The sequence below is a fragment of the Coccinella septempunctata genome, chromosome 7 (genome assembly GCF_907165205.1).
Source record: "Coccinella septempunctata chromosome 7, icCocSept1.1, whole genome shotgun sequence".
Taxonomy (NCBI): Eukaryota; Metazoa; Arthropoda; class Insecta; order Coleoptera; family Coccinellidae; genus Coccinella; species Coccinella septempunctata.
In genome coordinates this window covers 17,504,578-17,530,180 of record NC_058195.1, presented here as the reverse complement: position 1 = coordinate 17,530,180, position 25,603 = coordinate 17,504,578, and the positions used below count along the sequence as shown (strand labels likewise).

At 34.6% G+C, this 25,603-nt stretch overlaps 4 protein-coding genes and 1 non-coding gene across 7 annotated transcripts in view; 3 read left to right on the top strand and 2 right to left on the bottom strand.

Annotated features, from left to right (window-relative positions):
- The window catches only part of LOC123317949, a 135,817-nt gene extending 125,380 nt beyond the window's left edge, over nt 1-10,437 (top strand). The window contains exons 4-5 of the mRNA XM_044904586.1: nt 9,552-9,724; nt 9,803-10,437. Coding sequence (XP_044760521.1) covers nt 9,552-9,724; nt 9,803-9,921 — 292 coding nt within the window. The 3' untranslated portion in view covers nt 9,922-10,437. The remainder of the gene's footprint in view (nt 1-9,551; nt 9,725-9,802) is intronic.
- Nucleotides 3,720-3,793, top strand: Trnat-agu. Its single transcript has one exon. It is a non-coding gene; the product is annotated as a tRNA-Thr (tRNA).
- Nucleotides 10,438-15,329: 4,892 nt separating the features above from the next.
- On the top strand, nt 15,330-16,971 carry LOC123316602 (26S proteasome non-ATPase regulatory subunit 6). The gene is made up of 6 exons (XM_044902766.1): nt 15,330-15,575; nt 15,634-15,985; nt 16,041-16,260; nt 16,336-16,444; nt 16,499-16,667; nt 16,724-16,971. The coding sequence occupies exons 1-6, from the start codon at nt 15,431-15,433 to the stop codon at nt 16,896-16,898; spliced, it is 1,170 nt and encodes a 389-aa protein (XP_044758701.1). The 5' UTR covers nt 15,330-15,430; the 3' UTR covers nt 16,899-16,971.
- A 367-nt stretch (nt 16,972-17,338) lies between these two features.
- Nucleotides 17,339-21,490, bottom strand: LOC123316930 (B9 domain-containing protein 1-like). Of its 3 annotated transcripts, XM_044903248.1 has the most exons (5): nt 21,228-21,490; nt 21,075-21,173; nt 18,312-18,521; nt 17,574-17,671; nt 17,339-17,493 (listed from the first exon to the last, which is right to left on the bottom strand). In XM_044903248.1, the coding sequence occupies exons 1-4, from the start codon at nt 21,325-21,327 to the stop codon at nt 17,574-17,576; spliced, it is 507 nt and encodes a 168-aa protein (XP_044759183.1). In that variant the 5' UTR covers nt 21,328-21,490; the 3' UTR covers nt 17,339-17,493. The 3 variants fall into 3 exon arrangements, with proteins under 3 accessions (XP_044759183.1, XP_044759181.1, XP_044759182.1); XM_044903246.1 differs by having other exon boundaries at nt 21,075-21,483; XM_044903247.1 differs by lacking the exon at nt 17,339-17,493 and having other exon boundaries at nt 17,511-17,671; nt 21,075-21,484.
- Nucleotides 21,491-22,356: 866 nt separating this feature from the next.
- On the bottom strand, nt 22,357-23,661 carry LOC123316600 (tRNA (guanine-N(7)-)-methyltransferase non-catalytic subunit wuho). The gene has a single exon (XM_044902764.1). It carries the CDS (start codon nt 23,464-23,466, stop codon nt 22,366-22,368), a length of 1,101 nt encoding a protein of 366 aa, XP_044758699.1. The 5' UTR covers nt 23,467-23,661; the 3' UTR covers nt 22,357-22,365.
- Between the last annotated feature and the right edge of the window lie 1,942 nt (nt 23,662-25,603).

Below are 25,603 nucleotides of genomic sequence, written 5' to 3'. Positions count from 1 at the left end.
GCAATTTAGAGATATAATATGGCGATGAATTGACCTTGGCTTTTCGCACATGGCTAAGCTCGTCGCCCTTATCGTCCTCTAACTCGACAACGGTTAAGAATATGTAAAATTTTTTAAGACAAAATTTTTATAGAATTTTATTTTCTACAACTTTCATAATGAATACAGGAAGAATTAGAGGTACAGAAGAGGAGATATTAAAAAAAAATGCCTTGTTATCATCCTCAAACTGTCAGATTAAGAAAGCCCAATTGGTTATTGTAACGATTTTTGTTGTATTCTCAAAGGACCGCTGTGACCTTGTGTCAGTCCCTTGAAAAGTAGCTTCCTTTGGGTCCAATTAGCATATCCTCTAAAAATGTGACAAGCTCGAAAAAATTTTTTTTTACCATTTTCAACTCTTCCGTAAACCTAGCCCCACCACGCAAACTGTCAGATTAACATGAATTTATTATCAGAGACACGTAGGGCATATACAGAATCTTAATCTGACACGCTCGAGTATGTACAGGGTGGGCAAAATTGGTGATACCTGAACGACAACTTTTTAATTCAACGAGATAGGGGAAAATGAATGGCACCTCATGTTGGTCTTTTTTCGGAAACTTATAATACCATCAACTGCATCTTGCATCCACTATCTTCCTTTGTTTTTGAGTTATAGGCCAAGATTGAAATTTTGTCGATTTCAACTTTCGTCATTATCTACGTTTCGTTTTGTGCTAGGATGTTGGAATAAAACCATTATAGAGACACTTTTTTGATAGTAATCCAGTGGCGTACTATGATTTTTTCCAACAGGTTTATTTGCTGAGCAATAGCATGAAGTTGTGTTTTTTCAGTAGTTTAAGTTTAAAATGACTTGAAAAGAATCCCCATTTTTTTCCGTTTCACAAATATATCATACATCGCCCTCAGTCTTTCTATGTCATTTTCAACAACTGTTTCCATACGGAAAACACAACTTTATGTTATAGCTCAGCTAATCAACCTGTTGGAAAAAATCATAGTACGCCATTGGATTGCTATAAAAAAGTTTCCGTATAATGTTTTCATTTCAACATCCTAGCATAAATAGAAACGGAGATAATGATCAAAGTTAAAATTTAAATTTTGGGCTATAACTCGAAAACAAAATAAGATAAAGGAATGCAGTTGGTATATGGCATTATTAGTTTCACGAAAAATGACGCTCGTAATGTGCCATGCATTCTCCTCTATCTCGTTGGATTGAAAAAGTTGTAGTTCAGGTATCACCAATTTTGCCCGCCCTGTACACCTGTCGATTTTTTTACATCTTTGAGAACCTGCAGACGCTTTCCCCACCGCTGAAAGTGCATACATCATAGAACCTCTTTTTCATTTTTCCACTAGATCACCACAACGCTCGAGTAAATCGAATTTAGATTTGAAAACTTGCGACATTCCAAGGATTGTAAAATACTTACAGCAACTGAAAAGCACAAATGAGCTGAAGTGAACCAAGTCCATGCAGCCTAGTTTTGAGACGAATGGCTCAGAAGTTGTTTATCACTAATTAATTCAAAAGTGACTTCTTTATTTACTATTCTTATGTAAGCATATGCTTTCATTGTAACCTTTTAAAATCTAAAGAAGTCACTTTTGAATTAATTGGTGATAAACAACTTCTAAGCCATTCATCCCAAAACTAAGCTGCATGGACTTGGTTCACTTCAGCTCTGAACCCCTCAAATGTAATTGAAAAAAAAAATAAGTTTCCATTGTAAGGTAAGAATGTAGGCGAATATTTACAAGGTTGGCAAACGTTTCTTAACTCGTCCATTAAACCCAGAACATAAACTACAATACAAAATTCAAAATATCTCTGGTCATTGCCTATAGATTTAGGTACCTACCTATATGCAGCAAATCAAAATCTCATTGTGTATTACTAACATAATTTTGATTATCCGAAATATCAATAATTCTCGAAGAGAATATAAACGATTCCTTGATACTTTTAAACAAAAATTCATCATATATTAATGACCAGAAATTCGTCTAGTGTCCTTCAAAATAGGAAAACCCACAGAGTCACAAAACACATTTTTTTTCTATTCCAAAATACCTTACCCTTCCAATCCTTCCGAATGATTAACGCCAGTCCAGGATTTTTCCCTTTCTCGTCACGTCCCCACAACGGACACCCTGGTCCCATTACCTGTATTTACATAAGCCGGTCATCGTTCATCTTTTTTCTTGACGTTTTGGACGTCATAGTATGTCATTTTTCCGGACAGGGTGCCCGGGATGTCGTAAATCAAAAAGGTAACGGGAAAATTTGCTGTATGTCCGCAGGAATCTGTCTTGCTAACAAAGGTGGCACCTTCATCTGGAACACGACCATTGGCGTATCAAGGTATCGGATAATGATATAATTTCTCCATGAGCAGTCACAAAGACTGAGAAATCACAGAAAATTTTGAATGTATTAATAGATTTGTTCCTCCATATTTTGGATGCACTCGTCATTCGTCAGAAATATTGAGCAGAATCATTTTACATAACACAGGCAATTATGGAAATGAAAAAAATCAGTGAAGAACGAGAAAAACAACACTTATTTTCGCATAAACGAGATTTCATTCAGCTAATAAATCTAGATGGGAAACAAATTCATATGTTTAAAGATAGAATATTCATTTTTAAGCTGAACTAGAAAATGATTATTATTAGTTTGACTATAGAATTCAGAGTGAACGGTCTCGAATAATAATTATAATGTTTATTTGACCCACATACAAACTTTCTCACAACCTGTGATACAACATAAAATACTAATTAAACTAACAGGAGTTCCTTCATTCTCCAAAACGTCAAAAAAAAGCATGTTCCGAAGGCACATCCATTGGCAAGCCACTGGACCAACGACCTGCCTTGTGTGGGAAGTTATTGATTCATTGACTCAAAAACATAAAGAGAAACTCAAAGAGAAACAAATCCAGACAGGAAAAAATTTTTGCGAGCAGGCACATCATGTAAACATGAAAAAATGCCGACATAATTTTCAACCAATTTTTGATTTTCCTCTTGAATTCATTAAGAGTTGCAGAATTTTTTATTGTTGTTGGAATTTTATTGTAAATAAAGGGGGCAAGGTAGGTATGTGATCTCTGACCAATTGTTTCTGTTGTTCGCGGAAAAATAATCCAATTTCCTCTATTTCTAATGTTAATTGGAGCTTACTGACAACTTCTTTCCCTTGCGAGCCAAGAAAATTAGTTTTCGCCGGTCTACTTTCGGCGAATAAGCGTTCAGTCGAAAATAAACAAGGATTTCGAAAAATTATCCCAATCAATCAACCATTTTTGTGCCACCTCTAGTTTTTTCAAGTGAGTTTTTAGAACAGCCCAATTCCATCCCAATATTCCACAAGCAGATGAACAATGTCAACCTGGACCAGAACAATGTCAACCTGATTTATTCCATCTTAGATCTTAGATGAGGATCCCAACTCCCAACAAACACCTAAATATTTTACTTTCTACACCGCATTGATCTCACGTGTAAAGCAGGATTCTCTGAATGATAACGTTTGGAAATCGGAAAAAAACATTTCTTAGGTCAATGTTGTCGAACGTTCAGTCTATAAATAGATAAGTACTTTAACTCATATAAATCATCGAAATTTTACAAGTTCCCTTATTCAATCAGCATCACCAAGGAAGACATACTAATATAATTCTTAATTTTGCAACGGCGCCGTGGCTTAGTTGGTTAAAGCGCCTGTCTAGTAAACAGGAGATCGAGGGTTCGAATCCCTCCGGGGCCTACGCTAAATCGGATTGTAGCAACATTTTTAGTCAAAAACCTATCCTCAAAATTTTATATTTCGAAACATACTCTTTCTTCGGCATTTGTAAAGATTTTGTTTAAATATTTATGAACGTTTAATCAATCTCTATTTGAAGCTACCTTCATGTAAGATAAATATTATTAATTTTTCAAGATATTTTTATAACATAAACTGAACACATAATCATGCGTGTCTTCTAACCATTATACCAGAATAAGCCGAAAAGATAATCAGTGGCAAAACTGTTGGCCCTAAACAGAGACAAGAAGACAAGACAAGACAAGAAGACGCCTTTCTCTATGGCGCTAAATAACTACTCCAGAATCATAGAATTTCAGATTTCCTAATTATTTCCTTGCGTAATCATAAAGACAGGGTCTACATACGACTTAGGGGGACCACGTCGTTGGATTAAATTTTTTTATGAAAAAAATAATACTCATTGAACGTGCAGAGTCCCTTCTACCTTCATTTTCATATCTCGCTTCACAGTTATTAAATGAGCAGCGCGGAGTAATTTGGAACTTTTAATGATTGAAGAGCTACTTAATCAGATTACATTGCTCATTTTTCAACCTTAATATTCAGTTATGACACGTCACTGCCAAGATCGATAAAGCTATAAATCGAGAGTTCACGCTGACATAACCTAATAAGGGATTGAAACGGAGAACGAGCAAAAAACAGAACAGCAGTCTGTAGTGATTTTGGGAGATTTCAGCCGTGAGAAATACCCCTGGCATATCACTCCCGGATCCGTTGCAAAATATGCCCTCTCGAAATCAGCTCTACATCTGCCATTTCTTCAGTTTCTACAATAATGAAGCAAACGAGTTTTCACCTTAGGATATTACTCTGATCTCATATGTCAAAGCAATACAATTGTACTTTGAAATTATAGTCCAAGAAAGATTGACATCCCAGTGGGTCTTGAAAGTCCAGATGCAGCTTAATTTCTGGTCATAAAACATCTTCAATAATTTCTGCAGTTTCAAACACAGAACTAGAATATATAAAACCAACCTAGAAAAGTATTTAAAAGAAGGAAATATTCAAATTCAGAGTGAACAAGCATTCAAAGTTGACACAATAATTATAGGTATTTAAAATTTGTTGGATTAAATTAAGAACATGAACACAGTACAGTGCATCCCCAAAGATTATAGACTAGTTTATAGACTACTCTATAATCTTTGTGCATCCCATTTTGGGTGAGACAGCCAGGTTTCAGGCTGCTATTTAAGATAGAGGTTTTTACGTTCCTGTCCCACTTTTCTGTGGAACTTAAGTTGTCCTAATCAGATTTTGCATAACTGTTTCCGTTTATGAGATACAGGGCTCTGTTTATTTGTTTCAGATATTATTTCGAAATGGAAAGAGGATAAAGAAACTTTTATGTCAATGGAAAGGAAGCCCTTCAGTATTTAAAGCTTATTCTGTAAACAAATTTATCATCACTACACTTCTCACGGGGAGACAGGGTTTTTTTACTGAGGTTTTTCCCTAAGCTCTTGTATCATACTCTAAATTGTACGGTACCCCGTTACACTAACCTTGGCTAAAACTCATACATATGCTATATTGTTTGATAACTAAAAATGTATTGCTGACATTCAAAAGAATATATATATATATAGGGCGATTTTGGAAATTGAGACTTTCGGACCCTTCCTTTATCTCCGAAGTTATTAGAAATAATGCTGAGCTAAACACTACGTCTGATAAAGAATTCTGCGTAAAATCCAGGGGCGTACTCAATATTTTTTTGAGGTATGATTTTGAAGATACGACACGAACCTATATTTTTTTCAATGGAACACCCTGTATTTTATCACTTCGTTGAATTTGTTATTTTTTCCCTTCAAAATGACGTATAGTATTATATGGGTATGATGTTGACAAATGCTAAAAAACACTAAAACATCACATAATGATGATTTTTGTTAGTGGGCCATGGATGTCCCATATAAAAGATGAATCATTTGGATAATTTTCATTTGTGATTTTTACTTATAGGATAGCAAACGAACAAAGATAATACACTCATCACTAACACGAGAAACAAAATGTAGGTACCTACCTAGATGAAATTATAATACAAATTAGATATAGAAGGAATACCCAATAAAATATTTATTTATCATTGATACAAATTTTCACCATTACATAATATCTTACTAATTAAACTGTTCAAAGTGCTGTCCATTTTCCCTAATACATAATATAATTGACAAACCTTTTCAATATACGGCTGAGTGCATTTAATATTAAATAAGGGCGGTTTTGTAAATCCTGGAAAGCTGCCTCTGTTGATGCATGAAGTTCTTCGGGACTGTTGTCTCTGATAGACAATAATAATTCATAGCGATGATCAGGTTTGTTTTTTTCTCTCCAATGCCTACTTGATAAAACAATGCTGCCAAATGCATAATAGCCATAATAACAAAAAGGATGTTTTTATCAACCATGACCTATTACTTTTAATAATGAAAAGTAATAATTCTCAGCTTGAAACTTGGGAAATTCATGGCCCACTAACAGAAAATCATCATTATGTGATGTTTTAGTGTTTTTTAGCATTTCTGAACATCATACCTGTATAATATTATACATAATTTTGAAGGGAAAAAAATAAAGAATTCAACGAAGTAATAAAATTCAGGGTGTTGCATTGAAAAAAATATAGGTTTGTGTCGTATCTTCAAAATCATACTTCGAAAAAAAATTGAGTACGTCCCTGGATTCTACGCAGAATTCTGTATCAGACGTAGTTTTTAGCTCAGCATTAAAGCATTATTTCTAATAACTTCGGAGATAAAGGAAATGTCCGAAAAGTATCAATTTCCAAAATTGCCCTGTATCTCATAAACGGAAACAGTTATGCAAAATCTGATTAGGCCAACTTGGGTTTCACAAAAAAGTAGGACAGGAACGTGAAAACCGTAAGGCTCTATCTTGAATAACCGACGAGAAACCCGGCTGTCTCACCCAAAATGGGATGCAGTGTACAAAATGCAAATTATCTTCGGTCAGTGCATAGATTCACATAAAAAAGGTCTATAGATCACTGTTCATTAACAATACCAACCATAATTCTGCAACACAAAATCTTAACTTATGGGCTATCACCAACTTAAATTCGATTTTCCACAGCCAACCGAGATGTCAATCATTCTTGAATGGACTATAGAATAATTGGTTAGTGGCTTGAGGACTGGGCGAATCAAACTAATCCTTTTTCACAGATAACAGAGTAGTCCTTTTTGAATAGTCGACGTTTTGATCCTACGTTTGGAATGTTTGGATCTGTTTCAAGACTGAAAATTCTTTTATTCATGTATAAATACAAACTCCGACATAATCATGACAAACTTATAGAAGTAGAAAAAACCTCAGGGCAAAAAAAAATATGAGTAGTTTTCACATTTGATAATACCCAATAGCGTCAGCCAGTATGCAATAAAAGTCCATCAATTCAAAATGTTTTTCCATCGAAGAGAAGCTGTGCTTCTCTGACAAGGTCAAATGAGACCGAACCCATGGTCAGCATTTTTTGCTTTTTTTCGGTGGAACGTTCTCCATCTAGTGGACCTGGCGATGGCAAATTGGTTAGCTCAATCACAGCCGTCTATAGATGTGGCTAAATTCAATATTTTTATTCATATAAGCGGGTAGTATGCATCTGAATTAATTCTTGCCTCCCTGTTAAGGCGAGATCATTAATGTGCTCACAGAATGGATCCTCGAGGATGAAAATTAGGATGTAGCAGCAACTCATTCCACGGTAACAACTCCATACTATCACCAGAGTCTCTGCTATCACCCCGTAATCATGATCAACCATAGAGAAATCTAGAAATCTACGGAGACCATAAAACTTCGACCTTTTCAATAAGAGATGATGGGCCATACCGCGAATGTGAGGAGAAAAACTAAATCGAAGCTCTTTTATTGAATTTCACCGATATTATACCGTGTTTTTCGTAGATTTGGAACGGCCGTTAAGGCGCCCACGTCCACGTTTAGGCCATAACTTGAGCCCATAAAAATGAATTACCGCCATCGACATCCAACTTGTTGAATTCGTTATGAATGAAGTCGTTTCCTAGTGGGGTTATTCGAGAACAGGGGAACACCTTCTTCTTGATACCCTTACAGTTCTTCCAGTCGGTTAAATCCAAGTCGTATCAGATATATTTACTTTACTGTATTTTATCACAGTAACACTTTTCAGCGTAGTATGCCGAAGAACAATTTGAACTATTTTCTATGAAAAACTGCACCGAATGTGGTATTAGTGTTCTGTGGTTATGGCCCTGTAATTAGTTTTCTGTGCCTCCAACTTTTACAGGACGCCATGTTTGTTATGTCCACCATAGTTATGAAAAATTATAATACCTACCTATCTATACCATCTAATATTGTCCAAAGATCACTTACCTTAGATGGTTATGATTACTAACTTAGAACTGTGGTGGATTTTTTGTTCTGTAGACTGGCTGGTAGAAACTTGTTTCAGGTAGGTTTCATCACGGAAAAGTGATAACCTAGATTTGCTTCATTCAAAAATTTCCAGTTTACAGACCGATATGGACGAATACTGGTACAAACTCTACGATTAAGGTCCTCGTTAATTTAGGAGTAATAACGAAGGATTTGTTGAGTTTACAACAGTTAAGCATTCAATTTTCGTTCGCGGAATGCTTTATTTATAAACGTACACAACATGAAAACTGGAGCGCGATATGCAAAAAGCTCCCGAGCGTTGTTTAATGTTTGCCGAAGTTTTGGGCGTTGTAAATTTCATGTGTACGGGGTTAATTGAAAAAGTTCACGGCGATGAGATGGCGGGATTTTATAGGCCACGCGAGTAGCTGTAAACGTTATGATATTTCACCGAATGACTTATAGGATAGAAGATTCATATTCTCACTTGTAATTTGTAAAATAGAACATGAAATAGAACATTTGCCTCTTTTAGAGATCCATTTCGGTTTGTCGTTGGTCGATATATACAAAGATTAACTCCTCCTTGATAAAGTAATCGATAGGTTCAAATCAATTATTAATTAATCTTTATTCAAACTGCGTTGTAGTTCTACCATGGACCTATAATACCAATATTAGTATTATACATCTATGAGTTCTAGTCCTTAGAACATAGATACATGGAATAGACATTCAGTGCTACAAATGAATGTTTTGTAGTACACACTACACACATACACGATGTTTATCTGCTTAGCCAAAGAGGTGTAGCGTGACACTAAGTCAATGGCGTTACATGGATAAATTAATATACTTTCCTATCTTTTTGCGTTGAAGATTGATATGACAATGATGCCCGAGTCAATTGTCTCAATTGTGATTGGCGACACTAAGCAACTATCTCACTCCAGTCTTCGAAATGTTTATTGTCCATTCCATGTATCTATGTTCTAAGTTCTACCCTAAGCTAGTTACAATTAGTGTGGCAGTTCTAGTGAACGGTAGTTGAAAAGCACAATAGACGTAATAAGCCGCTATACAGGCTTACTTAACAAGGTTTCTTTTTACAATTATTGACACTGACTTCTGAGAAAGGTCTACAGTCTACACTATCCATAATAAGCTCATCATTTGAGTATACGTTGAAAACCAATTAAGACTGATCCCTGTTATACGCTTCCATGATTAATAATTCTCACAAGTAGCCCATTATAATTTATAATCCCTGAATCTTCCAATTTTGCAGGCAAAGCGGAAGTCTACATAATGCTGGCACTATTCATAGGCCTGGTAACTGTCGTCATAGGATGCTGGCTGTCGGACAACTGCTGGTCGCCCGACCCAGACTCTCTGGTGATGACAGTGGCCTGACCAACACTCAAACCGGCACACCTGAACTCTGTGCACACCACCGTAGAGGTATGTTCCACAAAATCCGTAATAAAGTTCTATGTAAGCCTCAATTGTCTAAAATTAAATAATCCCATGTTCGTGCAGGTGGAAAACGAATCATCGAACACATCCTCGCACGAGTCGACCACAGACAGCGACTGGCCTCTAGAGGGTTCAACGAATGGAGACTCGATAAATCTGTGACATCAGATTCTGCCCGATGAGGCATTCTTCGAGGCAGAAGAGGATGACGAACTGGAAGAAGAAGAGCAAACGAACGCGGACCAGATCGTTGAAGATCATACAAATTTCTGTCGACTGCACAAACAGAACAGTATAATGGACGATAAGGATGTTCATCGCGAGTGTCGTTTGGACATCGACGAGACTTTGTGATGTGAACATAGAGAAACCTCGATATAGATCTAAGAGTAGTTCTTTTAATACTGGTATTTTCGAAGGGAAATCATTCAAATCGTTGGTCCTATCAGACTGAATTATTGTTATATTAACAACCGTATAGTATCTCATTTCTGTACAGAGAGATGATGAAATACATTTGTTTTCGAAACCTGACTGTAAAAAACGTAGATTTCCTGAAAAAAGCGAAAAAGTTGAGAAAAACGATAAAACTCTTGGGGAATTGATGAACCAATAGAAATAATCATTTTGCATTTATAAAACAATCCATAGATGGCGTAGTAAAGAATTTTCGACTACAGTCACTATATAAATATATATAGTATATATAGTATATATAGTATATATAGCATATATATATAGTAGTAGTATATATATATAGTCACTGTATTTTTGACTACAGTGATCTAAACTAGACAGTGGCGACAATTGGAAATTTTGCAAGAATATGGCGGCTTAGAAGCCCAAATTACAATGCTGTGATCTGTAATCCGGAATCAGTGAACTCTAAAAGAACTTCTTCAAGAGTTAACTGTCCGGAATGCGGATTGGGTCACGTCACGTGACCAAATCCGCCATGTTGCCCATGTTATCGCAATAATGATGGAAAACGAGACCACAATGGGGAATTCTCCTCAATTTGGGTTATCACTGCGTATGCAGGTTTAAACTGAATAATTATGAGTTTCATTCATGATTTTTACAAATTCATCGCGGAAACTATTCAAAATCATCCTTCAAATACGGGGTTTTAAAATTCAAATCGCTTTGTGCGGAGTTTACGATTTGGTAACAGCGCATACAAGACAATGAAAAGAACAATGTCCGATCAGCTTGTTTATAAAATAACAGCTGTTGATCTATAGGCGCCTACTTACCTATGCTACTTACTGGCGAGCTTCAACTGCAACCGGCCATAAAATCTTTGTCTATCTCATCAAGATAATGTATTTGTTGTCCTTTATTATCAAGGCATATTTCAGTCGATGTTGCCAACTTGTGCAATCCACATGAAACGCTTTAAATTTTAAATACCCATTTTTATTTTTCATTATTAAGTGCTTAAAATAATTTCTTTTGGGAAATGGTTGAAATGGTTATTTCAAAATGTGACGTTTCAAAGATATTTCATAAAAATACATCATTTTCGTCAGAAGAAGTATTACCTATTGTTGCCACTGTCTTGTTAAAGTCACTGTATTTTTGACTTTCATTGATTGCACAAACTGAATTTTGATAAACTCGATTTGAAACTGAATGATATGTCAATTAGTACTATATTAAGTGTTTGTACGATATAACTTACGATCTACTGTAGAGCCGAAGCACTTTTTAATTCCCCTAGGAATATCCATATCAACCTGCCTTTTCTTAGATGTGCCTATATTCTACAAGACACTTGAATATTTCCTCTGTCATGGATCTGAAATGGAAATAACTATAATCGAAGGAAAATGTCTTGTAGTCTTGTTGCTATTGATACCTTTAGAGACTAATAACCCTGAACTGTCTAGAATTCAGATAAAAATGTGTTTTTCACTGATTTGTTAAGTCATTTTCGGAAACTTACTCAGGTTGACATCATCCCTAACCTGCAGGTTCGTTTGTTGTCCAAGTTTAAGCTAGGAAAACGAACTTGCAAGTTGGTGATCGTGTTAAATCAGTCAAGTTAATGCCATAGACATAGAGACATGGACTGTGCTTTCCCTTTCTATCTTGAAATACGGTCTAATTGTGAAAGAGACAGAGACATCTATGGAAAGAGATAAACTGAACATCGGGCATAGAACTATAAATATAGTATAAAATTATGTGACATCGGTCCTGCTAGTTGTTCTAGCACATAGACATAGACATAGACATATAGTCTCTAGGTCTATGTTCTAGCAGTTCTAGAATTTTGATTGGTCCGCACTCTCCTCTATGTCAACAGAAAAGAGACAGGTAGACCGGTATTGGCCCAGCGATCATTTCTCTCTTTCTATAAAATAGAAAATTTCATGCTAGTATTTCCCAGTCCATTTCTCTTTGTCTATGGTTAATACCTCAGATCAATAAAAAACATTTATTGATCTGAGGTTAATACCGATAATGCCTTCTTTCAGTACCTATTTGCAATATTATTTTGAAACATCCACTCAACTACAGAATTGAATCATATTCGAGGAAAGCGATACAAGATCATACATAGAATTTGACAATACAATCTTTCATTCTATGAATAAAACTGTTAGTGCCCATTAAGAATGAACTTTAGCCGCCATTCGAACGCAATTTCAACGTAAAACGCAAAGTTGAAATAAAGGGTCTTACGTGAAGTGTTCACAATGCGAAACATAATAATTTTTTCGTTTACGAGCGTCGTAACGTCGTAACTCATCCGTAACTCAAACGCTACTAAAACGAAACTTTTGTTTAAACGGAAACCCTTTTCATTCGCATATAGATTTGTAATAGCTGATTTTCGTTTCCCCAAATTTTTCTGGATTGAAAACAAAAATTCGGCCCATAGAGGGATAAGGGCAATATCAAGTGATTTCAAGCGAATAACCGGTAATTACTGTGGTTATTAGGGGTTTTGCCCTTGGTAGCCCTTGTAGCCCTTAACAACTTCTAACCTCACTTCAATAACCAGAAGCTCTCGAGTAAGGTAATCAGTGAACTCTAAAAGACTTCTTTTAGAATTACTGATGGTAACCTGCGGTCATCTGCGGTAAAAACTGAGACCTTGAAGGGTTAGTTCATGACGTCATGTGATTATAACCAACAATGACCAAAAGCACTTGAATAAAAATGGTGTAAAATAGTAAAATGATAACCAACGACGGGTTACTCGCTTGAAATCGACTATAGTGATAAATCAAATATTTGAAAGAACAGTTGACTGTTATTCGATTAAGGCCCGGTACTTTCACCTTCGAATAAATTTTATTCACTGTCAATAAGTATCTGTCGAATAATTTCCTATCTGAAGGATACCTTATTTCGGTGCTTTCAGATGAAGTTATTTGACGAATAACAATTCTGTGAAAACACCGTATACTACTTTTCACTGATTAATGTAAAATAAGAGACCCCATTGTAGAAATTGTTATAATTCCAACTAGAAAGCAAATATTCCGTGAAAATCACACAAAAAATAACCATACATTCAGAATCTTAAAAATTCAACCAATAATGACGTACCGACATTCGATCTATGACAAATAAAATTTTATTGACGAGTTTCAATGACAGATTTATTCGATGAATAACACTATCTGAAAGTGAAAAGACTGAATTTTTACTTATCCTAAAAATTTTTGACAGTTCATAAGGAGATGTTACGTTCAAGTTACGTTTGCAATGTTTGCATTGTGAACACTTCACAAATTGCGACAACATTGCGTTTATTCAGCTTTACGTCTTACGTTCATTATTGTGAATAGGCACTTACCTGTCAACTGTTCAGTCTGTGTTTCAAATAACTTTTCTTCATAATTACCTATTTTTAAATTATACCAGAACTGAGAATGACTGTTTCGTGATGAGCACAAAGCAAAAACTATTATGATAAGATATATGACGTCGATATTTCTTCATGAAACTCTATGAAGGAAACGATCATTGAGAACTGATGTTCTCAGAAAAAAACTGCAAATTCATCATTCATCATTCCTGATAGACCCCGTTGACACGTAATAAGTCCAATTTGATCGTGTTGGAGAATCTATAAACTCATTCACAACCAATAAAAACCATAAGTATAGATTACGGCCTAAAACCAACCCAAATCTACTACTTGAACCAAAAAATAATATAAACCTAATGTCAAATTTTGCTTACGTCCTTCAAAAAATTTATGCACTGAAGTGAAATCGTGAAAGCTGATAATGTATTGATGCCACATTTTCAATATTTTTCAATTATAAATTTATATTCAACAATGTTGTATTTGTGTCCAATGTGTAAATAGCCATAGAGCCTGTTATTTTGTTTCGCTTCGAACTCATGCATCAAATAGAGGGATCAATTTAGAACCTATAACGAAATATTTTTAAGAATCCTTTTCAGATGTCCAGAATAAACGAATAAAACATCAAAAACTGTGGTTTATTGAAATTACTTATTATCCACCTCAGAACTCTGTTCTGTTAGACAATTCCAAAGGCCTGTGAATTTGAAAAAGTAACTACGTTAAAAATAGTGAACCACTCTTGAATATTTCATAAGTTAAAAAATCTTAAAACCTCTGTATTTTCCATAACGTGGCAACTCTAGTTCCGAGAAAAACTCATTTTTCTATGGGTTATCACTGCATATGCAAGTTTAAACTGCATAATTATGAGTTTCATTCATGATTTTTTCAAATTCACCACGGAAATTATTCAAAATCATCCTTCAAATATGGGGTTTTAAAATTTAAATCGCTTTGTGCGGAGTTTGCGATCTGGCAACAGCGCTTACAAGACAATGAAAAGAGCAATGTCCCATCAGCTTGTTTATAAAATAACAGCTGTTGATCTACAGGCGCCTACTTACTGGTGAGCTTCAACTGCAACCGGCCATAAAAATCCCATAAAATTTTACGACCTTCATCGTTCGTCACAGACTTCATAGACAGCCCCATCTTTGTCTATCTCATCAAACATTATAGAGTACTCTACTCTACTCTACTCTATAATCTTTGATCAAGATAATACATTTGTTGTCCTTTATTATCAAGGCATATTTCAGTCGATGTTGCCAGCTTGAGCAATTCTCATAAAATGCTTTAAACTTTAAATACCTATTTTTATTTTTCATTTTTAAGTGCTTAAAATAATTTTTTTGGAAAACGGTTGAAATGGTTATTTCAAAATGTGTTGTTTCAAAGATATTTCATAAAAAATTAATCATTTTCGTCAGAAGGAGTATTTCCTATTGCAAACTGCTTTCAAGACATTTCAGCAGGCATCATCAAACTTCCGCATTTTAAGTAGATCTGGCAACGTTCACCTCTAATGTTGCTGAATTTTTTAATAGGGCAATAGGATGAATGATTGAATATTGAACAACCGTTGTCCGGTCCGGTTGTCGCTCTGACTGACAAGCACATTTTTTACTTTTGCCCCATAACATAAGAACTACTAATATATGTATATGCGGTAGTTCTAAACACCAGAAAACATTCTGGAACACAGCAACATTCACAAAACATAACTTAAACTCGATTCGATGTTTTCTGTTTTCGTGATCAATGACGACCATAGACTTATCAAGTTTGTCAAGTCATTCGAACATTAGAAGGTATTCTCGTTTTTACTTTGAAATTTAAGAACAAACACAGTCAAAATGCCTATCGAAAACTTGGAAGATCAAGGGTTGGAAAAGAACCCTGACTTAGACCTGGCTAGATACAAATTTCTCCTCACAATACCCGATTACAAAGAAATAGAAAATGTCAAGACTGAACTTTTGAAAGCTATACAGGAAAATGGTAAGAAATCGTTGTGCTGAGAATAAGGATCGATCTAATGAGTGTATGTGCTTCCCAGATATGGCTCCTTTTTATGAATTTATCTGTAAAGATTCCAATTGGAAAAAAGATGCTAAGTTATTGACCACGATGAAAACAAAGAATGCTGAACAAATTAAGAAATTGGATGAAGCAATTGAAGACGCTGAAAAAAATCTAGGTGAGATGGAGGTAAGAGAGGCTTACCTCAAGAAAGCGGAATATTTTAGTCGTATTGGTGACAAGGAAAATGCTGTATCAGCTTTCCGAAAAACATATGATAAGACCGTATCTCTAGGTCAAAGACTTGACATAATATTCCACCTGATACGTCTTGGACTGTTTTTTATGGATCATGAATTAATCACCAGGAATATAGATCAAGCAAAAACGTATGAGTAGCAGGTAATTCGGAAATTTTCTCAGTGTTGATCTGAAAAATTTTAGGTTGATTGAAGAAGGTGGCGATTGGGATAGGAGAAACAGATTGAAAGTGTACCAAGGTGCTTATTGTATGGCAGTTAGGGATTTCAAAACTGCAGCTACACTTTTCCTGGACACTGTCAGCACATTCACTTCCTATGAACTTATGGATTATAAGCAGTTCGTGAGGTATGCTGTGTATACCTCTATCATAAGTTTGCCAAGGAATCAATTGAGAGATAAGGTAAATATTTATATTCTAACTTTCTGATCTGATATTGACAAATATGAGTTCATATCAAGACTTGATCAATTCTAGGTAATCAAAGGCTCTGAAATCTTGGAAGTGTTACATTCTGAACCTTTTGTTAAAGAATATCTGTTTTCTCTGTACAATTGTCAATACTCCGAGTTCTTCACCAATTTAGGTATGTTAACATCCAAACATTTCTCCTATTTGTACTTATATATGATTTTTGTAGCGAGGGTTGAAGAGGTTCTCCGACTTGACTACTTTATGAATGCTCATTATCGTTTTTATGTCAGAGAAATGAGAATTCTTGCATACACACAGTTATTGGAGTCCTACAGATCCTTGACTCTACAGTACATGGCTGAAGCATTTGGAGTATCTGTTGCGTTTATTGACCAGTAAGTAATTGTAAAATCTTGTGTTAGATGATGAATTATTTTTTTATATTTTGCAGGGAGTTATCTACGTTTATTGCTGCCGATAGACTTCATTGTAAGATTGACAGAGTGGGTGGAATAGTGGAAACTAACAGACCTGACTTGAAAAATGCACAATTCAATGCTGTTGTTAAGCAAGGCGATTTGCTTTTGAACCGTGTTCAGAAGTTGTCTAGAGTCATTAATATTTAATTTCTCTTATTCGGTTTTTAAATTAACGAGTATCAACGATAGTTTCTCACGAATTAAACAGTTTTGATTGTAAGTCTGTGTCTGATTTTAGGTTAGAATTGATATCTCTAGAGTTTTGAAGTTTTGGTATGGGGGAGTTCAAATAATCCGTTTAAATTCTGTGGAGAATTAAAAAACTTAATACAACATAGGATGTCCCTCCTGAAATTAAAGTTTGGCTCAACCTGCAATCCTATCCGAGTCCCAAATACTTGAGTTTGATAGATCTCAGGGCATTCATTCATTATGATCCACAAATTTTTAGAAAAAAAATCTCATTTGGTTCTCTAGAAAACTTTAGTGGACACTTTGGATCAAAGAGGCTGTCATAAATTTGCTTTCTTCTGCTAATGACACATATCAAGGGAAATGAAAGTTTCAGTTATTTTTAGAGACTAATGTGTTTGGTTCTCTTATTCATCAATTTATTCATTTGTAGATTTTCTGCATACATAATTATAACTAGAAATTACAAAGTTAACACTTTATAAAAATCTAGTCACCAACATTAGACGCTGTATCTGCAGAGGAACAACCCTCATTTCCAATCCATATTCTGGAAGAACAAACTGATACAGAAAGAAAATCTATTTCAAACACACATTTATTTGCAAATTCTATAGAAATAATTCGTACTCATCGAGCCTGTCCAGCATCATATCCTAAACTTGTGAAACCTTGTGTTATGATATTGATTGTTGCTTTCACTTGACCTGTGGCAGTCATCCGTAGTACTGAAATTGAGAAAATCGGAATATGCATATTTAAAAAAAACATTAAGTTATTTCGAATTTGGGTGAGAAAATCGCAAAAAAATTCGAGCATTTTCTACGAAGAAATTTCCCTCTTAGCTCTTTCCCAGAACTCGTCAGAAATGCCTGTAAATTGAGTAGATAGGAAAGACCGGTTCTAACGCAATTTTGGCCATTTTACCTGTAAATTTCCATGAAGAAGTCTAAGGTTCGATCTGCAATTAAGATTCTCCTGATTTTCATCTTAAAATCAGAATATCTCGAAAATGCGATGTATATATTGTGAGAAGAGAAAAGTTTCAGAGGCGAAATCTTATTTATGATTAAAAATTGAGCACTGTTTTGTGAAGTCATGGCTTGACGTAAAAACGACTCAACCGATTTTATTCATTTTTTATTTGAAATCTTCCTCATACTTTGTTTGAAGTTTAACGGAAGGAAAGTTCAGAAAATTCGCCCGGAAAACTAGGAAAATCAAGAAAACTAGACGAAATTTAAATTTAGCGCGCAAGTGTATGTTGGGAAGTCTAATCTCCAGTGCTGGCGATTGATAAATGAACTGAATGAAAAGCTCGATCTCAATATCAATTCAAAGTTCAGACCATCATTCTACTCTACTCACAATGATTTCCTGCTGTAGTAGCAAGCATCTCAGGTTGTATCAATTCAGGTTGATATCCAAAAAATGAAGCTATAGATCCAAAAAAAGTCGATGTTAATGGCTTGGACAAGGCAATGTTCAGAGAATGAACACCAGGAGTCAAAGGAATATGACATCGTCCATAGCCTCCGAGTGTCACATTTTTGTAAACACTGAATACTACTTGAGGCCCTGAAAATTAAACGAAAGTATATTATGTAGTAACATCGAGTCTTAACATACATTGAATAGTCAAAGGTGTTGCAGGTACCGTTTGCAAGCGGTGTACGAAACATTTAGCAAAATAGCAAACAACACTATCGTAACTGCAGACTAAATTTAAAAAAAATATCCCATACGCCGTCTTTGAACCAGAAGCAAATATTATTGTTCATTTTCCCTCTAATTTCAACCACGAAGGACTGCGATGGTGGGCTGGTGGCTGCTTAAGAGAAATGTCAAATTTTTTTTGCATTCTAAAAAGGTTTAAAAGTATGCCGAATGTTCAGAATTGTTTCAAAGCAATCAATGTTGTGGAAAGCTACGCACGACCTCATCCTGAATAAATAAATTTGCTACACTGTTTTGAACAGATCTGGAACCATCGTAAAATCGAACCAAAACAGGCTTATTGTGAAAACTTAGCTTAACTGTGTATGGAGGGTACCCTCCATACTTTTGCGAGAGAAAAAATTTGACAGTTCAATGATTCTCTCTACTAACAATGTTACTTCGTTCGTGTTGCATATAGAGGGTAGAGTTTTGCAGGACGGCGTGTAGTGTAGTGCCACTGCATGAACACAAATATTTGTGTACATTATATAATGTAGTTGTGTAGTGTCAAAGAATGTAGTAGCAGAGACAAGACCCTCTATGTGTAGTAGTAGTAGTAGTGTAGTGCACAGAACACTAATATAAGTTGTGTAGTGTAGTCCACAGAACACCAATATAAGTGCATTGAACTTCTTTCTTTAGTTCAATGTATAAGTGTAAGGTGTAGTCCTTGAACTCTCAGGATTGCAAATAAAACGCAGCCGTTGACCACGAGCGGTGTGCTCTGTCGTGCAAAACGAACGAATTTGTATTCGTTTCTAGGAACAAGGAACAAGCCAGAGACTCTATGGAACAAGCCATAGAGAAAGGGAAAGAGGAGAGTAGTCAATTCAGTGTTATTCATGGGCGACACGTTTTGTGGCGCCCCCCTTGGCTACTGGAGAAACTAATCCGAAAAAATTTGCGCGGGAAATTCAAATAACGGCCTCGTTTTTGAAATAATATTTACCAAGTTCGAAAAATACACTCCGTCGCCTCTCTCTACTCCTATTGTTCTTTTTATCGAGTTTAGTGGGAAAGATTCGATTAAAAGAACGATAAGAGTAGAGAGAGTCGATGGAGTGTATTTTTCGAACTTGGTAATTATAGATTTTTAGACGAATCATGAAATAGTGTAATAAAATAGAAAATCAACTGAAATAAATATATATTCAGGAAAATATTAGAAAATTACATTTGTATAGAAAGAATTATACAGAAATTTAACCGAAATGAATATATAATAGAAATATTTGACAATAACAATTATAATTACAATATTGTACAGGATACATTATATAAAGGAACTGATCTTTTAAAGGGTTGAATGGATAAATAATATGGGCCAAACTAAACACAAAAACTGAACTTTGATATACATGAATAACTGAATTTGATGGATTCAGGCTTTATTTCTATGTGGTTATATCATATTGTATATTATCGTAATACTTTTTTACAATTATTAGAGAAATACATACCATAATCCAATTAATCATGAACAACCGAGTCCACATGTTCTTCATATGTAAACCAGAAAAATGTTACATGCGACTTTAAAAATAATTTCAACTTAGGGGTTATCGATGCAATATGTCCAAATGGCGGTACAATATTCCATTCTCATCATTTTCATAACTCTTGTTAGATTTAGAAATGGTCAAATATCAAATTATTGCAGTTTTATATGATGTAATAATAACAGTTCGAAAAGCAGCAAACATATTTCCTGGAGGATCCCCTAGATTGAGACTTCTAGTTCTCAAAAACTTGAATCCCTGGTCCCTACAACTTTTGTGTGGCATTTATTGTTTAAAGCCATCCAGACTTGAAAGCCATTTGAGTCTTTCTTGTTTCTTCTGGGCATGGGATCTGAAAAAATATTCTATATTTTGGTATCCAAAAAATGAATAACATTTCGCAATTTTGTAAAATCAAGCAATACATAATTTTAATTGATTATAGAAATAGAAATATATACAAAAACTCACCATGTGTTCGAAAGCAAACAATTTCTTTTTCGGGGAATAAACAAAAATCTCGAAATACTCATGAAATACTCTAACTTTTTGCATTAAACAAAACAATAAAACAAACTCAGACGGAATGACGGAAATCAGCTGACTTGAGTTCTGTCATAGATTACAGATTTCTTTCATCCACATCCACTAGTTCTTGAACTGGCCACCAAACACTAGCGCCATTTCCGACGGGATTCCAAAAATTCTTAACCTAATTCTAAAAACGTGTCCCCCGTGTTGCCTATCTATTCGGCAGTCTCTCTTTTCTCTTGTCTCTGGAACAAGCTAGCAAAACTGAGTACAGAGAATGACCAAGACCAAGGAACTGTGTACTTTGTAGTATAATGTATTTAGCACATACAGACTACGTCATCAAAAATAAAATAAATTTTTTAAAAGAAAAGGTACTTACACCCGTAGATATTAGTTGATTTTACCATAAATTCAATTGGTAAATTTAGCACAACCTTTCCTCCATTACTATTCACGCTACAAATCTGAGAAAGTCCAGCTTCAATACCATTGATTAACTGCCAGTCAGGACCCGTGACAAATTCGTACTTACAGTACCAATCACTTCCAGCTTCTGCAAAAGTGTCGATGTATTCCAATTGACCAGAAATCGAGACAAGAAAAGTTCCATCAGACATTGTTGATAAACACATATATGTTATCTATGAATATACATCAACAATGAAAACATCCAGTACATACTTGATATTTTCAATATGTAGAAACAATACAAACAAATAAAAATCGATTAAACTCATAGAATAAAAAATACTCTATACTCAAAGGATTAACTAAAGATTTAAATTGACCATATAGATTATAAGGGAATAAGGGAAATTTATTGTCAATTTATGAATTTTCATTTTATTATTACCAAAAAAGAATCTTTTCGCGTCTCGTCATCTACATTATGGAGAGTATTTTTTAGCCTTCATACTCTAGATCTAGATCATAAATGTAATTTGCGTTCAAAATAATCCTTGGAACAGAAATACAAAATATTAATTTAGAAGAAAAATACGGAAAATAGGGTTTTTTTAGACGAATACACAAAATTTTAGGACGAGCCGTAGGCGGGTCCAGGAAGTCTGGAAGTCCCAAAAAACTATTTTCAGGAGTGATGCGTACAATATTTTTTCAGCAACCCTGTACAAATCGCTGCCGCTTTCCATATTTTATTGCGAATTGCGATCTAAAAATATGCAAACTTTTGACAACTATAATTCCATATGAACTGTCAGCCGTTATTTCGTTGCTATGGTAATGATCAACTGCATTTATCAAAATCATTCTTAACAAGATTGTCATAGGTATCTACAATGACAACAACGACGTGATTATTCCCGGGCTAGTCCGGGAAGTACGTACTTTCCGGACTAGGCTGAAAAAATGCTACTTTCTCGAAGAAAAAGTGTCCGGTTGCGGAAAAATGTTATTTATGCATCATAGACCGTAGATCTATTAAAGACATGTGTCCATGGAATGCATTGAGCTATGCTCAATTTAATTTTTCGATTCAGTTGAGATCATTGGCCATTTTTCTGGAAAACGAATTTTGGCAATAATTGGGTTTGGAGCGGTTTTTTAATTTATTTTGCAATTTTTTAATCTAACAAGGTGACCACTCATGACAGGCTTCAAGTTTAAATTCGATAATTTTGGGATAAGAAAATAATACAAAATTCTGTCTATCATTTTAATTTCAAACGAGCTTTTTTTCTTTCAATATATTCCTCAACATTATCGAATTTCTTTTTATAAAAGAGACCTATATCAAATGCACTTTTCAGATGCAAGTCATGTACATCATCAATATCTATAAGATTTTGAACTTCTCCTTTATAATTATCATTCTCCAACTTCAGACACAATATGTTAGTTTTTGTCAAAAACAATAAATTATCATCTAAATAGAAAGAGAATGACTCTCCAATATAAACATGTTTACAGAAATTCACCTTCAAACTTACAGGATTCAAAGAAAACAATAATAGCTTCTGGTACCCAAATAAAGATATACCTATATAAATGTAATTTTCTGTAGAAAAACATTGCATATCAGTTATAGGTAAGGCAAATACTTCTACATCTTGTGAATTCATTTCATCTTTGAACTGGTTAATGATGTGGTCATTGATATAATCATTAGTATTCAAAACAGCAAGTTGTTTACCATCTAAATAATTCCAAAACCTCACCATGCCATCTCCTGATGCTGAAATTAATTTATTTTGCAGAACCTTTACAGACAATACAAATTTTTCATGTCCAAGACAAAAACTTTGAATATTGTATGAATTAGGAAACTTGGAGACTCTGATTTTTTCATCCCTATCACAAGTTATAACATATTTTTCACAATCTGTCAAAGCTACATCCAAAACAACACTCAAATGTCCAAGCATAAGTACTGGCGTCATTGCATCCTCTTTTAAATCGTACAAGAAAACATCACCAGTTTTATCGGCCACTATTAATGAATTTGAAGAGGTAAAGCTCATAGCACTGGTTGTCCTAGCTACCACAAATTTTCTTAAGAGCTCAAAATATTCATTCATTATCATTACCTCTTTATTCTCAAAGGATATAGCAATAAATTTATGGTCTCTTGAAACAGAAAAACACGATATGTTGAAATCATTAATATCTTTGACATTTTTTTCTCCTCGTTTATCCAAATTGTGTGCGGGTTCTGGTAAATTCACTGTTTTGATATTGTCCCCGTTGAAAATAATAAGTTTTTTTCCAGAATTGAACAATATGTTGTCACGGCACTTCTTTAGACTGACCATTATCCACCTTTCATCTATTATTCCAGAGAATCAATTATCTTTCGTAATGTTGTCTTTCAGTAGATCTCATCAAAGATCAAAAAAGCAAGTTTGGTAAAGATTCATCAATCTAATGATACATTATTAAATATAAACATTTCATTAGCACGAAAGTTCAAGACGTTCGACTTTCGAGGTTAAATTAAAGAGGTTAAATCAAAAAGCATAGATAAAGTGCAAGGAGAACATTGAACTCTATGAGAACCCATAGAGTTCAATGAAGGAGAATTATAAATAACATTAGTCTATGAAACCTAAGAGTTACCGCGTTCGGCAATAAGATCCGAGAGCTGACGGATATTGGAGTCACGTGACCACAGATAGTACGGATTTATAGTATAGTTTATTAATCCTCAGATTCATTTAAATTATATTTTTATTTAATTATAAAATTTATAATTGTATAGAACAAGTCGTAGAAAAAAAGGAAAGCAATTGATGTGCACCTAAATATTAAAAGATAATTATCTCTAATAAAAATCAACAAAGGTTATTAGAGAGAAATTCTTCGAGGCTATACACCAATTGAGTAATAGGGACTTGACTTCTCTCTTGAAAAACCCTCCATTTATTGATCTAAATCTACTGGGCAGATGGTTGTATAGCTTGATACCCATACCCATATACAGGGTGACTGGTAAGGGACAATGTGGAGATAGAGGACCTCAAACTGAATGAGAATTTGGGTTTCAAATTTTCCGTAAGGGTATTCGTTTCGGAGATATAGGGTGATTTATGAAAAAATGCTAAATCTATAAACTCCCCTATCTTCGCTAATATGGTAAAATGTTGGCTGATACTTCACAAGCTTGTTCCTATAGGCATTCTCCGCCAGCACAAGAAAAAATAATAAAAAAAATTGCAGGCAGCATTCAAAAATTTCAATTTTATTATCACGTGAGAAATATCACACGGTATATGACATAAAATAAATTCAAATAGAAATTTGAGAAGAGCGAAAAAACTGATGATAGATCTGTTTTTTCTTTGAATGGCACAAATTTTTTGTTTTCATGATATGTTGAAATCAGAATATTACAATATCTTTATATTCCAATCATGAAAAGTAATATTCCTGATAAAACAAAAACACTAAATTCGAGTCAAAGATAGTTGACAGTTACGAAGGGGTTACATCTCACGGCGCCCTCAAGGTCTATTGTGCCCCCTAACAGAGCTGTGTTCGCCACGCCCTGCACATCGTTCCTAAGATAAGTTTGACTCACTTTAGTTACTCCCAGAACTCCTGTTCATTTTACTAAATGTTGAACAAGTATCCACCTGGTATGTTTAAAACAAAATTTACTCTTCATCAAAATAATGTGAACTTTATAAGGACACAGTTTCTGAGGGGGTTAGACTTAAAAAAAAATATTGTTTCATCCAACATATGAAATTTCTTATGATATCAAACGATTAATTGATAAAAATGGATTTCGAGATTTGAAGGAATATTTGAAGCCTGGCTCATTCTAGCGCCTCGAATTCAGTGTTCGTTCTATCAGGAATATCATTTTTTATTTTGTGAATATAAAAATATTGTAATATTCTGATCCCAACATATCATAAAAACAATAGAAAATTTGTGCCATTGAAACAAAACACAGATCTCTCATCAGTTTTTTCCGCTCTTCTGAAATTTCTATTCGGATTTATTATATTTCATCTCATATACCGTGTGATATTTCTCACCTGACAAGTAAATTTTTGAATACGGGCCTGCTATTTTGAAATTTTTTTTCTTGTTGTGACGGTGAAGACCTATAGGAACAAGCTTTTGAAATATCACCCAAAATTTTACCATATAAACGAAGATATGGGTGTTTATAGATTTAGCATTTTTTCATAAATCACCCTATATCCCCGAAACGAGTACCCTTAGGGGCCTTATGGAACATTTGAAACCCAAATTCTCATTCACTTTGAGGTACTCTATCTCCAATTAGCCGTTGTCCCTTACGTACTTAGCTGTTCGATGTCTTGGAAAGGCTATAAATAGGCTGACCAGATTATTCCCAGTTCAATGATGACGGACCTGGTGAATGTTGTGTAATGTGGTGTAAGGAGAATAATGCACATCAGATGGTTCCACAAAGTT

Bases quoted from the DNA above. Each gene is read 5' to 3' on its own strand.
- LOC123316602 (XM_044902766.1), top strand. From the start codon at position 15,431: ATGCCTATCGAAAACTTGGAAGATCAAGGGTTGGAAAAGAACCCTGAC. The intron at 15,576-15,633 runs GTAAGAAATCGT...TGTGCTTCCCAG, and splicing joins GAAAGCTATACAGGAAAATG to ATATGGCTCCTTTTTATGAA. The intron at 15,986-16,040 runs GTATGAGTAGCA...GAAAAATTTTAG, and splicing joins AATATAGATCAAGCAAAAAC to GTTGATTGAAGAAGGTGGCG.
- LOC123316930 (XM_044903247.1), bottom strand. From the start codon at position 21,327: ATGTGTTTATCAACAATGTCTGATGGAACTTTTCTTGTCTCGATTTCT. The intron at 18,522-21,074 runs GTAAGTACCTTT...TTTAATTTTCAG, and splicing joins ATCAACTAATATCTACGGGT to GGCCTCAAGTAGTATTCAGT. The intron at 17,672-18,311 runs GTGAGTAGAGTA...TCTCAATTTCAG, and splicing joins TACTACAGCAGGAAATCATT to TACTACGGATGACTGCCACA.
- LOC123316600 (XM_044902764.1), bottom strand. From the start codon at position 23,466: ATGGTCAGTCTAAAGAAGTGCCGTGACAACATATTGTTCAATTCTGGA.